This window comes from Scophthalmus maximus, chromosome 14, assembly GCF_022379125.1.
Source record: "Scophthalmus maximus strain ysfricsl-2021 chromosome 14, ASM2237912v1, whole genome shotgun sequence".
NCBI classification, from domain to species: Eukaryota; Metazoa; Chordata; class Actinopteri; order Pleuronectiformes; family Scophthalmidae; genus Scophthalmus; species Scophthalmus maximus.
This window is the reverse complement of record NC_061528.1, coordinates 15,514,280-15,529,207: the sequence shown is the minus strand read 5'-3', so window position 1 is coordinate 15,529,207 and position 14,928 is coordinate 15,514,280. Positions and strand designations below refer to the sequence as shown.

At 44.5% G+C, this 14,928-nt stretch overlaps 1 protein-coding gene and 1 long non-coding RNA gene across 4 annotated transcripts in view; one reads left to right on the top strand and one right to left on the bottom strand.

The window, feature by feature from the left end:
* The window catches only part of LOC118320508, a 54,478-nt gene that overhangs the window by 38,313 nt on the left and 1,237 nt on the right, over positions 1 to 14,928 (top strand). The window contains exons 2-4 of one of the 3 annotated variants that reach the window (XR_004796338.2): positions 7,831 to 7,938; positions 8,065 to 8,243; positions 14,618 to 14,818. This is a non-coding gene — a long non-coding RNA (uncharacterized LOC118320508). Of the gene's footprint in view, positions 1 to 7,830; positions 8,244 to 14,617; positions 14,819 to 14,928 lie in introns of all 3 variants that reach the window. The other 2 variants (XR_004796336.2, XR_004796337.2) reach the window with 2 other exon arrangements.
* Positions 1,361 to 14,782, bottom strand: ralba (v-ral simian leukemia viral oncogene homolog Ba (ras related)). Its single transcript, XM_035651372.2, has 5 exons — positions 14,636 to 14,782; positions 4,921 to 5,137; positions 3,789 to 3,997; positions 3,202 to 3,379; positions 1,361 to 3,042 (listed from the first exon to the last, which is right to left on the bottom strand). The coding sequence occupies exons 2-5, from the start codon at positions 5,032 to 5,034 to the stop codon at positions 2,920 to 2,922; spliced, it is 624 nt and encodes a 207-aa protein (XP_035507265.1). The 5' UTR covers positions 5,035 to 5,137; positions 14,636 to 14,782; the 3' UTR covers positions 1,361 to 2,919.

Sequence of the window (14,928 nt, the reverse complement as noted above, 5' to 3'; positions counted from 1 at the left end):
CTCATATCAGAGAGTGGAGCACAAACTCCTTTCTCACGTTTGGCAACACAGGACATGTAGTCACACTGGCATTCGCTTCCTTTCACACAACACAAAAGGGGGAGACACTTCCCCTTACACTTCACAGGAAAAGGTATTCTCAGAGTGATGTATGGTCAGCCTTTGCCGGTCGAGAGAGAACCAACGACCGGGTCATCTTGAGGGTTACGTTACACCATTCCTGCCATGTCAGATAAAACATGTGAGGTTAATAAATCTGGTGGCGGTATATCACTGAAAAATTGAAGAAAAACAAGCCGTTGGCACTCTTTTCCTGGATGGCAGAGGAACAATCAATGCAAACCGAGTAACTGGGTGGGTTATTTGACTAAAGTGGGGCAAGGAGTGCCCCAAAGGCATCAGGGAAATGACAAGCGTAACATTTCACTTTGGTGATCAATGCCAAAGTGACTGTACAGTGTCCACACGTTACGTAGTTCCGTGACCACCGTGCAGCCAATTGGAGGCTGTCTTCTGGTGGAAGCAAATTCACTTTAGATTGAAACTTTTTCTTCTTCTACCAATTAGACCAAATATAAAGTATATGTTGTCAGGGGTGTAATATAAAATCTGAATAGGAAGTAACACCGAGTTGCAACCCACCGTGACGTCTCCCACCGGTGTGGGAACTGCTATTTTGAAGCCTTTCACAATTGGTCTGCAGCGCCATCTTGTTTTTGTTTTTTTAAACCACAAGTAACCATATTCTGGGGAGGGGGACTGGCTGAGAGCCCACCCACTGTACGACCGTCTGCACCTGCACCCATTAGACAATACTAGCTGTCAATCACTCTGTACCCATGCTCCAATGTATACGGTTCTTTATCGTCTATTTTATATTTAAAATCATCATTTACAAAATTTATATCGTGCACGATCAGAGAAGACTTGAAACTATAGATTATATATGTAGTTTACTGAATTCATGAATCAAGTGAGGAGTACAATAATTTCTCATAGACTTCTGCAGAAACCGACTTCTTTTTGTAGACCAGGCAGTCACCCTCGGCTGGTCATTCCAGAGAACACAGGTTTCACTTCAGCATTGGCTTCACTTTCCGGACGCAGAATCTAAGCCTTTCTCTGTATACAGTCTATGGTTAAGACGAATACCGCATAACTGCAACGTCCACGGCTCAAATCCCAGCAGCAGGACACACCTGCCACGCCATACCCCTCTCCCTCCCGTGTGTCCTGTCTACCTCCACGGTGACTGTTTGATAAAAGAAAAAATGGCCCAGATAAATTGATCAGTGTGAGCCTTTTGCCATCCCATGCGTCTGCTTAAAGGGGTTTTCACAAACAAAATAACTCTCAGTAATTACAAAGAAGAAAAAAAAGCATTTATTCGGCAACGGTCTCCTTGCAGGGAGATAGAAGCGTACTCACAGTAGTAACAAGTAAGAGAAAATAAAAAGGACGTTACAAAGAATGGTTTAGGCAGTGGTAGAAACATCTTGTTCACTGTAGCACTTGATTAAACAACAGTTCAGAAGTTGGCACCCTCATCAAAGCGTCACTCGCACAGACAGAGAGGGAGCAAGGGGTTTTCTCTGGTAAATGCACATACACCAAGATATAATATACATACTGTACATCCATTAAAATGGTATGATATTTTTTTGTTGTCATTTTTGTTGGCACAATTAGTTTTTAAAATCTCCAGCGTTGACACCATTCATCATGAAGTCCACTTCTTAGGTATGGGCAATGTAGTGCATTTCATTCAAAAGACCCGGGGGGGGGGGGACATCGTGGACCAGAAGCATGGCGGCTTCCTGGATTGTCAACACTTGTCTCACGGCACAGAACCAGCCAAGACTCCAAAACCTCAACAGTCACATGAAACAGGAAGTGATCCGCTGCCCGAGAAGGGGGGAAAGGGCCTGACTGCATGAACATGGCAGAGCACCGCGAAGAAAAACAAGTCCGCCCTGCCCTCTCAGTCACCGCTCATGAACCTACAACATACGCGTGGTAACGTTACAAGATGGTGATCCTGTAACACGCGTGAGAGTATCTCTCAGATTTTATGGATTTTTCTGCGCTTCATTAAAGACTTTAATTTGCAGCAAATATCTTCTGACCGATTTGTGGTCCTTCAGGTAAGACATAGCGATGTAATTAATGAACACCGTTTGGCAACAAATCTTCTGATTGCACAGAATGATTCTTCTGTGGTCAAAAAAACACAAATCATTCTGAGAACTGGAGAGTGCAACTGAAAATAGCAGCCTCAAAAAATGAACAACATTTTTCAGTTTCAACAGATATACCAAACGTGCTCTGAAGTCGCAGAGGTGGAATTCTGAATGAGGCCAACGAAACAGACGGGACGCTGTCATCATGAAGGATTACACATATAACGGACACCAGCGTTAGAGTTCTAAACTGATAAACATAGACTGAAGGGGTCTACGCCAAGATGACGTATATGCAGATTAAAGTTTTAGAGCAGGTAAAGAAATTAAGAGCACTGTTTGACTTGACAAAGACTCAAACAATTCTGGTGTAAAAACACACTGAGCCGGAAGTTGGAGGCAGTATGATCGCTGAGTTCATCAGTGGTGCAGCAGAGTTAGTGTCAGAGGCAGTTTGGTCACTGGCTTCGCCGTGAGCCATTGAGCACTGCGGTCCCGAGTCACAGTCACAACAGTGGTTATCCTCCGATGAAAACAGCAACTCAGATTTCATCAGTTAAAAAATTGCAAACAGACAAATAAAAGTGGTTGAGACCATTCTAGACACATAACTATAACCAGCTATTAAAACAAGGTTAAATGACAATCGCAAGGACGCTCGGCTTTGTTCCCCAACTCCGCAGCTGTATGGCAGTTGGTGGTGGTGGGGGGGGAGGGGGGTTAAGGTCCATGAAAGAGTTCAAAGTAAACAGCACCTCTCTCTGAAACTCTTCTTGTTCTTCTTGTTCTTTCCTTTCCCATTTTTGTCTTTGTTTTCTGACATTTTCTTGCCTCGTACTTCGCGCATCAGGTCGAAGAATACCTGGAGTGAAAAGAAACAGTTTACAGCGCTTAGACCTTTTAACTGTCATAACACGTAAATCTGATACACAAAATGATAAATAGGAAAACTGATAGGGACTAAATTTAAAAATACATCAGCTGTGGTCAAATATAGAGTACTGTGTATGTGTGTATGCACCTTGTCCACGTTAGCTCTGGTTTTGGCCGACGTCTCAACGTACTGGACGCCCCACTCTTCGGCTTTCCCGCGGGCCTCTTCCACGGACACCTGCCGCCGCTCCTCTAGGTCGGACTTGTTCCCGACTAGCAGGAGAGGGATTTTGTCCTCTTCCGCCTTCACCCGAAGGATCTGCTCCCTGCCAGAACAGAGCAGAGGGTTTCACTACTTAAAGAAATAAGCAAGTGATGTTGGATTGTTGTCAAGATGCCTGATTGTGATCCTTTAAATTGTTTGAGTGGTTAATTTGATCTATTTGGTCCTTTGCCTTTTTGGAGCTGTATATGTTTTGAGTGCTGCAAATTTGCATTTGAGCTTCAGTATTTTGTTCACACTGAAGATGAAGAGAATCTATCTACATCCTATCAAAATGTTCCTGCCACAACCTGGTACAGGCCTTAAGAAGGGAAAATTAAAAGGGACGTGCCTACTTTTAACTGGCTGCTTTGGGTGTCTGCTCGCAATGAATACATTCTACAACAATCGGAACGAGAACTGTTTGATAAGTCATCAAGAGATGCTGAGATTTACATGCTTTCCGTCAGTACCTGAACTCAACAGTGGCAGTGAAGGACTCGTGCTCTGTGATGGAGAAGACCAGTAGGAAGCCCTCCCCACTGCGGAAGTAGTTGTCCCTGATGGCGGCGTAGTCCTCCTGGCCCGCTGTGTCCAGAATGTCGATCTGGACCTCTTCCCCGTCCAGAACCACCTTCTTCCTGTAGCTGTCTGCCTTGGTGGGCTCGTAGTCCTCCACAAACTAAAAGGGAAAAGATGGAAGACAGAAAAGAATGTTGAAGCATTTAAAAAAAATAAAAATAATTGCATTTACACACATAAAGCAAGTGGAGCATGAGCAGCAGCAGCTGGTGGAGCTACAATGTATGGTGCATCGATGGTGTAAACATGTGTCTGACTCATCCAATGGACATCAGACAGGTGACTGGAAACAGTTGCTGATTGGTTGTTTGGTAGCAAAGACAAACCGTGAGCTAGGGTTGCAGCGGTAGTCGGTGTTACGCGGTGTTGAGGGACATACCGCTTGCATAACCTATTTTCTTCATTTTTGAGTATTAATGGTAGCCTCAATATTCATTTAAAAAATCACCAATTGTAAAACAAACACGTTTTCAGCATTTAGTCTGACGCTAGTGTGCAGAAGCAGCGCCACGTCACAGATTGATGGAGTCTGATCACGTGACGAGGAGAATTGACCGACAAGGATGACGAGGGTTTTGTGTCAAATATGGTCAAATATGTTATGGATGATTTAAAAGGCTGCCGTTACCCAGTGGGAACATTTACTACACTGTGTCATCCCTACTGTGACCATCTCTGCTTTCACTTGTCACAGTAAATCACAGCGTCTCATACACAGTAACAGCAATCTCTATGTTGTTCTTACAATCATTGTTCTCACTTTCATATAACGGACAGCAAATGATTCCAATCACTGCTTCACATTAAAAGCTTTCATTTGGCGAACCGCTGAAGGGAGGGCAGACTTATTTAACCACCAACTACTTATTCAGCCAGTAATTGATATTAAGATTTGGATGCTGGATAAATAAAGTGTGTGATTCATGCTTCCTGTCGACACCCCTGCGTCTCCGTCCGCTGTGGGTCACCTTGAAGCCACGGCGTTTTTTGAAAGTTGTTTATGGTGTTGTTGTGTTGACTCACCTCATCATACATGAACTGCAGGGTGAGGGCCGACTTCCCCACACCGCCGCTGCCCACCATTATCACCTTGTGCAGCACCAGGGAGCTCTGGTTTTTACTTTTGCCGGTCGCCATCGCTGGATTCTTCTTCTGCGTCTCTCTCACACTCTCACACACATGCACACACACACACACGGATACACGTCTCGCCGCCCAAACACGCTCACCCTGACACCACCTGTGAAACGACAAAAGGTGGAAACGCGGTGAATAAGCCCCGTACACGGAGAGCGGGCGTGTGTGGACAAGTGCAGGGACAGATGGCAGTTGTTACTTAACAGCTTTCGCCGGTGACAGTAACTTGCTGTGCCAAGGCATTAGGCTTCGCTCCAACAAATCTCGAATCCTAACCCCCACCCTTCCCATTAAAGTGCCAAATTGCCTACTCATGAATCCTAGATCTTTATAAAGTTCGCCATCAAAAGGTCATCGCAGCTGATCAGTAGTAATGAAGCCATCATTCTCCGCCGCAAGACGGCATTTAGGAATGCATTAAAACGGGACATGGTGTGCTAAACGCCCCCGATGGAAGATGGACATCGCCGGTCATCTATCTGCTCTGTAATGGCCCTGCCCTCAGAGGGTGAACGCTCAGAGTCTATTGCTGTCTCCACAATACCTTCTATCTGTCAGACAGAACTTCTAACAGAGTGCAAACGGATGCCGTAAATGTCCAAATGCCACGGTTCAACTCGTACAGCCTTCGGGACGGACGAGGCGCGATTGCATCGATAATGCCACATGTTCCACGAGGTTCACTGGAAGAATTATATATTTCAACCGAATCTGTAATTGCCTATTTTGTTCGTTATGTCTTTAGAGGACAACTCCTCTCCATAGATCACTCTGAGTCAGGGACGCATGAAACATTGGTCATTTTCTCCCCAACGGATAATAACTGGAAAAAAGGAATGAAGACTTCACAGTTGTAACGGCTGACACATTACCATAAAAATGATTGGATACAGGTAAAAACTTCAATTCGGAGCATTAGTAGTTTGACTGTAACGGCAGACTGCATTAAAACGATCGTTAAAACGGACCAACGATGGCCCTTTCAACGACCGCTTCATCCCTCGGAGGCGGTCTCTGGCATTCTGCCTTTTATTGTAACGGTTGGTAGTTGTAAGTCAGTGATAGAAAATGTGACAAGAATGAAATCCTGTGCCTCTTGGCTTGGTCGACAATATGCAGTTGTAGAGTAAAATGCACAGATGTCTGATTGTATAAATACAATCTCGATACCATCTTGAGCTGAGAACCAACAGAGCCAGAGCCGCGACACACACTTTGACACGGTATCTCCAGAGTCTGTCAGACGACTCGACAGTTGTGCTGTCACATTATTGAAAGCAAACTCTTCTTTTTCCTTTGCCTTCTCTCCCCGTATCATTTTATCTCTTTGTGGAAATATTTTTTTTCCCCCTCCTCCCCTTGGGATGTCACACTAATGGGAACACTGAGCTGTTTCAAATCATTATTCATAATCTGCTCCTCCGTTAACAGTAAACATTTTAATTTCAGTTTATATAGCCGAGTTCACCAGACATGACTGGGGACAGAAAAACTTGGCCCTGCAGAAGCCGATGAAAACAGCTAGTAAAAATAAAAAACAATAAGGTAATAAGTTGTGCATCTGAGCATTTGCTGCAATGTTTCCTTGCATTGTCCAAAAGCAGAACATGTGATCTACATCAAATTAACATCCTCTTCAGTATGCAGAAGCTCAAGTATGACGACTGTGTGGACACTGCTCCCTCGGACTTGGAAGTGAAGTCTGGTCCAGTGTACTTCCTGTCTTTGTTATCAGTAGCCAGGCCGGCGAAAAGGGCTCACGACACATCCCCTGAAAGGACCTACCCTTTAGTCAGCACTTACACGTAGAGGTCACCGCGCAAATTATTCACTTTAACCCACTTCCCTATGCGCATGGACAGTACAAACACATTTTGAATGCTATGAATGAAGAAAACATAATTAATAAAGTGACAAAAAAATGCTTTGCACAAGAAAAGTGCTTAGTTCACAATTTGGGGGTGCGGGGTGGGGGGATGTCACTGTCATATTTCCACCAGCTGCTGTCTAACACAAGTTGCACGCAGGGTTAAAATGTAGGGCACTGGCAAAAAAAGGAATTAATATTTAGGCTTGACCTAGATATTAAACTGCTGTCTGCGTGCTACTGGTTCTTTTCACGGGGTGTGGGGTTATGGAGGGGGGGGGGGGGGGGGGGGGGGGGGGGGGGGGGGGGGGGTACAGCCTAACAGACCGCTGGGGTTGCTACGCTCCTGAAATATAGATGACACCGGCGCAGTCAGTGTGGGTTAAAGGAATTCATTAAGATACCCTTTGGAGAAGGGGCTGGTTTGTCCCCTCCCTGCACATCTCAACCCTTTGACAGGAACGCGAAAAGGTTTCGCACAGACTCGCACCGATACCAATGCAAGATTGTGGCGAACAGATCGAGTCGAGGAACACATCGACACCACCGGGGGCTGTGAACGGTGACCGTTTCCTTAACATTGCACATCACACTGCCAATCATCCACGCTTTGACTGACTGGGCGCATGATCAAAGTCAGCTGCATAGTATAGATATGGTCAAATTCAGTGTTCTGAGAGGAGACTAGATCCCCACTCAAAGGGAAGAAGAATAAGCGAAGTCAGGAGTGTATAGAAAAACAAGATCTCTGAGCCACAGTTGCATAGAACTCGCCCTGCATTCCAGAGGGCACGGGGGTTGAGGGGATTTCCTCTCCGCATCTAATGGGGAAAACAGGGGACTGTTTTTCCTGGCCCAATGGTGAGCCTCCAAATTCTGAGGATCTGAGAAGGGGATTAGCTCACCGTTATTATTTCTCTCATCATCAGCGCCGATCAACTGAGTCAACCGAAAGCACTCTGGAGGTGGCTGTGGTTAAACTGAAACGCGGCGGTGCAGCAGTGACGCCATGAGAACATGCAACATAAGTTTACAGGGTGTGTTCATTCAGGGCAAAACGTTTATGGTGAAATTCCTCACAAACATGTTGTGATGATCAACCCGACTGCTTGGACCTCTCAATTTCCCTTCTTGCACCACTAACTCTTGTTATATCTCCACAGATCATCCCTTGATAATTCTGATGCCAGACAAAGCCAAATCTCTCTCACTTATGTCCCACCTGGAAATCAAAACTCTTGCCGTGTTCCAGACAGGGCTGGTGTTCCAGACAGCTTGCCTATCTACCTAGTCATAATCACAGCTCAACTATATATTCCAGATGAGTCACGGCAGTCAGGAGGTACGTGTGTGTGTGTGTGTGTGTGTGTGAATGGATCTTTTGTAACGCACGCCGACTGAGATTTGTTTGTCACACACAGACAGCAAGCAACAATTTCACGGCAAATAACCGCGCAGAGGCATTAGCATAAATGTATTTCCGTCAAAAACTACAGCAGTTAACGTGGCCACTGCCGGTGAAGCTGAGAAGTTATTAAGGCTAAAAAAGATGGTTTACTACAGCAGCAAAGGAGGACATTTTCAGAAAGCATCCCACCGTGCATACTAACAACCCTCGGCCAACGGAGTGCACAGAGGAGCCTTTGACGAAACTGGGCAGCTAAGTGCTACAAACCTTCCTACTTCAGCAACCCTGAGTGAGCTGCTTTTTTTCCCAATACACCTCTATTCTAAACCTTTTTTCCCCTCTCTCTTTCTTATTCATGAGGAAATAATCGCCACGGTGTAAATGTGCGCGGTCTCCACTGATCCTCGCCCTCGGTGTCGGAACAATGACTCACGCAAAACATTACACTATGTTGTGGCACTGTAGCAATATAGAGAGCATATATAGTATTACAGAATGGCATTGTGATGCAAAAAGATTTTTTTGATGAAACACACTGCATATCTTTTTCTAACCTCTCTGCAGCCGACACAATATTATCCAAACAGACATGTCTTTCCCATTACCTAAGCATTCCTCTGCACTGATTCAGGCCGGGTGGAAAGAAGAGTTCAGCTCTCAGTATGCATCCACGGACAAATCTATTCGTTCCTGCTGGGTAACTCCCAACTGCCCACTTATCTCCAACTTGCAGATTTTTTTTTTCCATTAGCCTGACAGGAAACAGCAGGATCAGTTACATACCACCTACACTGTGCTAGGGCGCCTGTGGTGCCATCATGGTTTCAAAAATCGACAGAGCCGTAAACCATGACAGCACCACAGATAAATCTATCCAACATCCCCTGATCTCCCTCGCAGCCCAGACATATTCACGGGGCCTAGGGTGCATGTAAACCTCACTCTTTGCCACCCTTAAGTTAAAAAAAAAAAAAAAGAAGAAGCCCGGACAGTAAAAGCCATTCTGCTATGCAATATTTACATCCTGGGAGAACAGAGCATACTGTAGCCTGCAGTTTCAACACAGTAGACATAATAAGAGCGCAGGGGCTAGTAAACTGTGTAATCCTCTCGTCTTTGTCACCAGCTTATACATACAGTGAACGGGCGCACAGGAATACATTTACGGGCCTGGACAAACCTACCCCTGCCTGTTTGTGAAAGGTCGCCCTTGTCTAGAAGAGGACAGCGAACGGATGGAGTTAAAAAAAACTCTCCACACTGGACATATCCATACCCAAATCACACACTGCGCCTTAATGACACCAAAAAAAATTCCTCGTATCAAACCTGTTACCTACCTTGCAATAAAACTGATTCTGATTCTGAATAGCATACATGGCAATTTCAGTGTGTCAGCCTCAGGAAACTAGCATGATCGAGTTGTGTTTGCATGCAGTTGACATTGAGAAATGAGAAATGCCAAGCTCATTGACCCAACACTGCATATAGTTTACTGCTCATCCTTTTCACACTGTGCCAGTTTCTTACCTTCAAGCCACAGCTACTCTCTTTTGTCCTAACAAAGGAAAATCAACTTGTTCAAACTTGAAACATGTTTGAAACCGGTACTTGCTTGCAGTACAGTTGTGGGCCAATTGAGTTAAAGGATGTTATTAAGTGATTCAAGTGAGAAAAACCACTTGATCACGCCATTTGAGGGAGCATTTCAATTTGAATACAGCTATGTTACTATGCTAGCCATATGGGCTACCTGCTTTACAGGAATATTATAATAGTACAATGGCAAACTGCTAGCTTAGCTACCACAAAGGTGTTACAGCTGGACTTTTGTATGTCCATTAATCTATGGTCAAATTCATCATTACGGAAATGTATTGGCCACCGCATGGATATAATACAATTAAAATGATAATAGAGGTACGTCTGAGGCCGACAATGCGGTAACGACAACTCAATAAGAATGAGGTTGTTCATTGGTTCACCGATTGAGCATGCGTATTGGCATGTTTCTCATGGAATTCTAAAGATTGCGATAACTGACCTAACATTCCATGCATTCTCTACGATTTTATACTGTGTTTAACTCCAATCGGGTCCGGGTCTGGGTCAGGGTTCGTTGTCATTGCAGACCTAAGTGAAAATCAAGCGACAGCTTTTTTCTCCTGGAATTCTAAAGATGGCGACAACCGACATAACATTCCATTCATTCTCTATGATTTTACACAAATTTTAATGCTGTGTTTGACTCAAATCACATTAGGGTCAGGGTTTGATGTTGATGCAGTCGCAGACCTAAGTGAAAATCAAGTGACAACTTTTTCATGACTTATGAAAATCTGCCATCGCTTAGATTATAGCATCAATTCACTCCATGTTCTTTTTTCCCTATTAATAATTTCTACAATACAAACATGCAAAAGAAAAGATAAGACTGCCCAAATCTATTGCATTTTAATGGTATATTTGGCATTTATTTGTGCCCACGATGCATAACTACATTTTAAAGGAGACAAATGTAGCTTACACATTTAGCCTCTTACAGGCCCCTCGTTACAACAGTGGATTAAAGGGGAACTAATGAATCAAAAAAGTGTGTGTTATCAAGTGTTCGGAAAATAAATAATTGCAAACCTCGTTCCTCTTCCTGTAGGAAACAGGTTGCACCATATTTCATAATTGGCCCTATACACAAAGCAATCGCATCTGTATATGTCAGTATTTCAAATTGGCTGGCTTGGGTGAAGAAAAATCACTCTACCTTCAAAATAATTAATATTCCCGGCGAAAATTTGTAATTGACTGACTGACTGACTGACAGATCTGCAGTTTGAAAAACAAATTTTTAAAAAGCAAAATAGGATTTTGTTCTCCCTATTTGACGATTCTGCTACTTTTTTATTTACCTTTTTATGCAACAAGCAAACAAAAGCCTCAAAGATTAAGACTCTCCTATGTACCCGTTAAACAAGTATTGTGGAAAAGGGCCTATATTCTGTCAATTGATTGGGGGGATTTGCAAGTATCTGCTGAACGAACAGAAACAAGTTCTATAGTACGACAGCTCCCTGAGTAATTCTGCGATCTGCACAGGGTCAACACTTATTTCCTCAAGCATGGCTCATATAGTAATTTACTGACAGTCACGCCAAATATATAAACCTCCCTTCCTCCCCACTGACAGACAGCAGACAATTGATGGTGGCCTGGTATGCACTTATCTACATCACCACCTCCTACACATAATCACTCACTTTAAAAGTCCAGTAAAAAAAGAAAGGCCTTACACCGGTCTGTCTGCCCTTGCCCTCCACTTTCACTGCCAACATCATTAGCAGATGGTTTTCTGACTCCAGTGCCATTAGACACCAAGAACCCAGGTCATTTGGGAACCTCATCAGAAAATGAAGAGAAAAAAAGCGGATCATAAAAGCAGATGGAGCTCTTTGATATGAGCCAACTACACTGTGTGGAAAACAAGGGAAGTTAAGCTATGCAGGAAAATGTCATATTGAATAGCAGGAAAGAACAGGGCTTAACTTTGAGAAAATCATTCTAGTGAAGGTGAAGACTTGGCTGGAGCACAGGGATAAACATCCACAAAGTCTTCACATTGAAGGAGGAGGAATGTCTCGTTCACAAGACCTCTCTCCACCTCGGATGTCACTGCTCACTATAGGTCTACAACTATGCAACGACTGCACTTTGTCAGACTGAGACAGTCCAGCCGTGTTGTCCTTTGCTTAAAGCAGCTATAATGTTGCCACCATCGGTCAATGCCAATCAAGGCACACTGACCTGTTGTGTTAACCTGGATTTCCCTGGAGGTTGTTTTTTTTTAACTTCCTGTGATGGTCAAAATGTTGTTACAGACTTTTTCCTGAAACGTGTGTAGCGGAAGTTTGTAAAAAATAATAATGAATATGGTATGGTGAGGGAAAACACCAGACATTTGTGTGATGCAGTCACAGGAAATGCCTCATCAATAGCGCCAAAACTAAACCATATGCATCTGCTTTCTTAAACCTGGAGCCAGACACGACTGTCAAACAATTCTTGAGTTTACTTCCCTGAAAAAGTTTGAGATTACGCTGGAATCAGCACTTAGTTCACAAGTTGTTGTTACGAGTGGCTGACTAAATGTCATTCCTGGCAAAGTTAATGGTGAATGGCCGATTTGAACCTGGCTCGCAGGTTTAACCCCCCAACGGAGTTGAGCTGGGGATACACGAGAGGAGATTTTTCAGAATCCCTAAAATACGGGACACCTAACAAACAACAGCTAAGAAGTTCTGTGAAAAGAAATGGCACTAACAAAAACCATGTGCCACAAATTCTTATGACTAATGTCTCCGTGCTGTGAAGTCTGTCAAGCTTTGGTTATGATCATATAGCCTGAGGGGTGTAAAGTATTGTGCTCAGAGGAAAGCCCACAAGAAAAAGAAAAGATCAAATAACAGTCAGTTCATTTTTTTTTCTTCTTTTAGGTTGTTCGCTGTAGGCCTTTTCACCTCTGAAAGGTGAAGCTGAATGATGAATTATATTTGTCACTTTCTCCTGATGCGAATAAAAGATAATAGTTGTTATAATACTTAATGAGATGGACCATGTCAGTGCTTCCACCAAAAACTCCTCAACTTCCTTTAATCTATCTCTAAACAAGAACAGAGCTGATGAGACCTGAAAATGTTACGCCCCGCTGCAAAACAGTGTCAGCAAACACCGCAGTCACGGCCGCACCAACACAAATACAATGACTTGTGTACATGTAAACACCGTCCGCCGACAGTTGCCTTCACATTTACATTTCTGTACTCCTTTGACCTTTTCTGTATTTTGACAAAGTGGCCACACAGTCCCGGCACAGACTAGAGATGCAAGTACAAGGTTTAACTAGGGCTGCAACTAACGCTCATTTTCATAAAATCGGTTAATCTTTCGATTATGTTCTCGATTAAAGGGACAGTTCGGTGGTTTTGAAGTGGGGTTGTAGCAGTTACTTATGCATAGTTAAAATGTCACCTTATAGAGAATGTGACCTGCGAGTTTAGAGGAGAACTTAGGACTTACGCTACTCCCATTTCCCCTCCAAACTCCGTTAAATGACATCGCTGATCACATTCTCCATGAGGCGACATTTTAACTATGCATAAGTAACTCCCACGACCCCACTTCACAATCACTGAACTGTCCCTGTAACCGATTAGTTGTCCGGTCCAAGGTGATGTTTCGTTTTGTCCACACACCAAAGCTATTTGGTTTACGGTTACAGGGGAGCAAAGAAGCCAGAAAATATTCACATTCCAGAAGCGGAAATCATAGAATATTGGATTCTTTTTCTCCATAAAAAAACCCCAACTAGTGCCGATTAATCGATCATCATAATAGTCAGCGATGGACTGAGCAGTCGGTCGATCGATTGACTGGTGCAGCTCTAGTTTCGACTTGACCATGACTCCGTGGTGTGGCTGAGACGTTAGAGGACGTGGTGGTTGGTGGGAGATACCAGCGTCGTGCCACTTGGAACCGACTGCTGCATGGCCAAACGACGAGCCGGCACCGGTGTGTGAACACTGTTATTACAGAGGCTGCCCCGGTCGGTGAGGATTAGCCGACGTTAGCGGAACAGAAACCGTGAGCCCAGTCTGGGCGTGTCCTCTCCGGGGGGGGAGACGCTCCCCAGCAGCGCCGAGCAGGCAGTCGTCGGACACACACCTACACAACCGTCCGATTGACCTACATTCTTAAACCAACCCCCCCTGAACGCGGCGCGGGGTTCCAGCCCGTGTCAACGCCAACACACGAGCTGGCGCAACTGTTGAGTGTTCACACAGTTAGCCTTGTTGAGCTAACGACAGACAACAAGGCGTTAAAACCCCCGGGCGCCGTTATCTCGACACACACACACGCACGCGCACGCGCGCGCGTTATCGACAGACGACGACGAACACGTGACAGGGTGTCCAGGGGTAGGAAGAAGAAAAAAAAGCAGAAGTCCTCTCCAGCCCGGTTAGAGGCTGGGTTTAACGGTTACCCGGTGGCTAACGTGACGGCACGCTAGCACGAGCGCGTCCGCGTGTGTTGTGCACGTTCAACGATGTCAATCAAAAAAACAAAAAAAAAAGGCAGCTAGCGAAACAAAAAAAAACAGTCAATGAGCCGAGAGTTGCGCCCGTTTCATTACACCTCTCGTGTCCCGTTGTCGTTCCGTAAAAACAGGTAGCGCTTGTTGTTGTTGTTTTTTTTAATTAACTGTCAACGGGCCTTGTCAACACACACGCACCACTCTCTTTTCCCACTCCATTCAGACACGTCTGACGCCTTACCACGGAAGGATTCGCCTCTCAGCCCTCGGTGGATGCTATCTTGACGACTGCATTGACTGGGAACACCGAGGCATCGGTCACCCAAACACAAACCGCTCCCGCAACAAAAGCCCCACCCTCCGGAAGTGAGAAACTACAGATGACAGGATGTGACGACATCATCAGCCCCATCACATGGCCTGTGTATGTGACTTTTTTCTGTCTATATATCTATTTATCTGTCTGTCTGTCTATCTATATACTCTATCCTTCTATCTATGTATGTATGTATGTATGTATCTATCTATCTATCT

What these genes read in the sequence shown, in the direction of transcription:
- ralba (XM_035651372.2), bottom strand. Translation starts at nt 5,034, where the DNA reads ATGGCGACCGGCAAAAGTAAAAACCAGAGCTCCCTGGTGCTGCACAAG. An exon ending in TGCAGTTCATGTATGATGAG is followed by an intron (nt 3,998 to 4,920) that starts GTGAGTCAACAC and finishes TTTCCCTTTTAG; the next exon opens with TTTGTGGAGGACTACGAGCC. An exon ending in ACTGCCACTGTTGAGTTCAG is followed by an intron (nt 3,380 to 3,788) that starts GTACTGACGGAA and finishes CTGTTCTGGCAG; the next exon opens with GGAGCAGATCCTTCGGGTGA.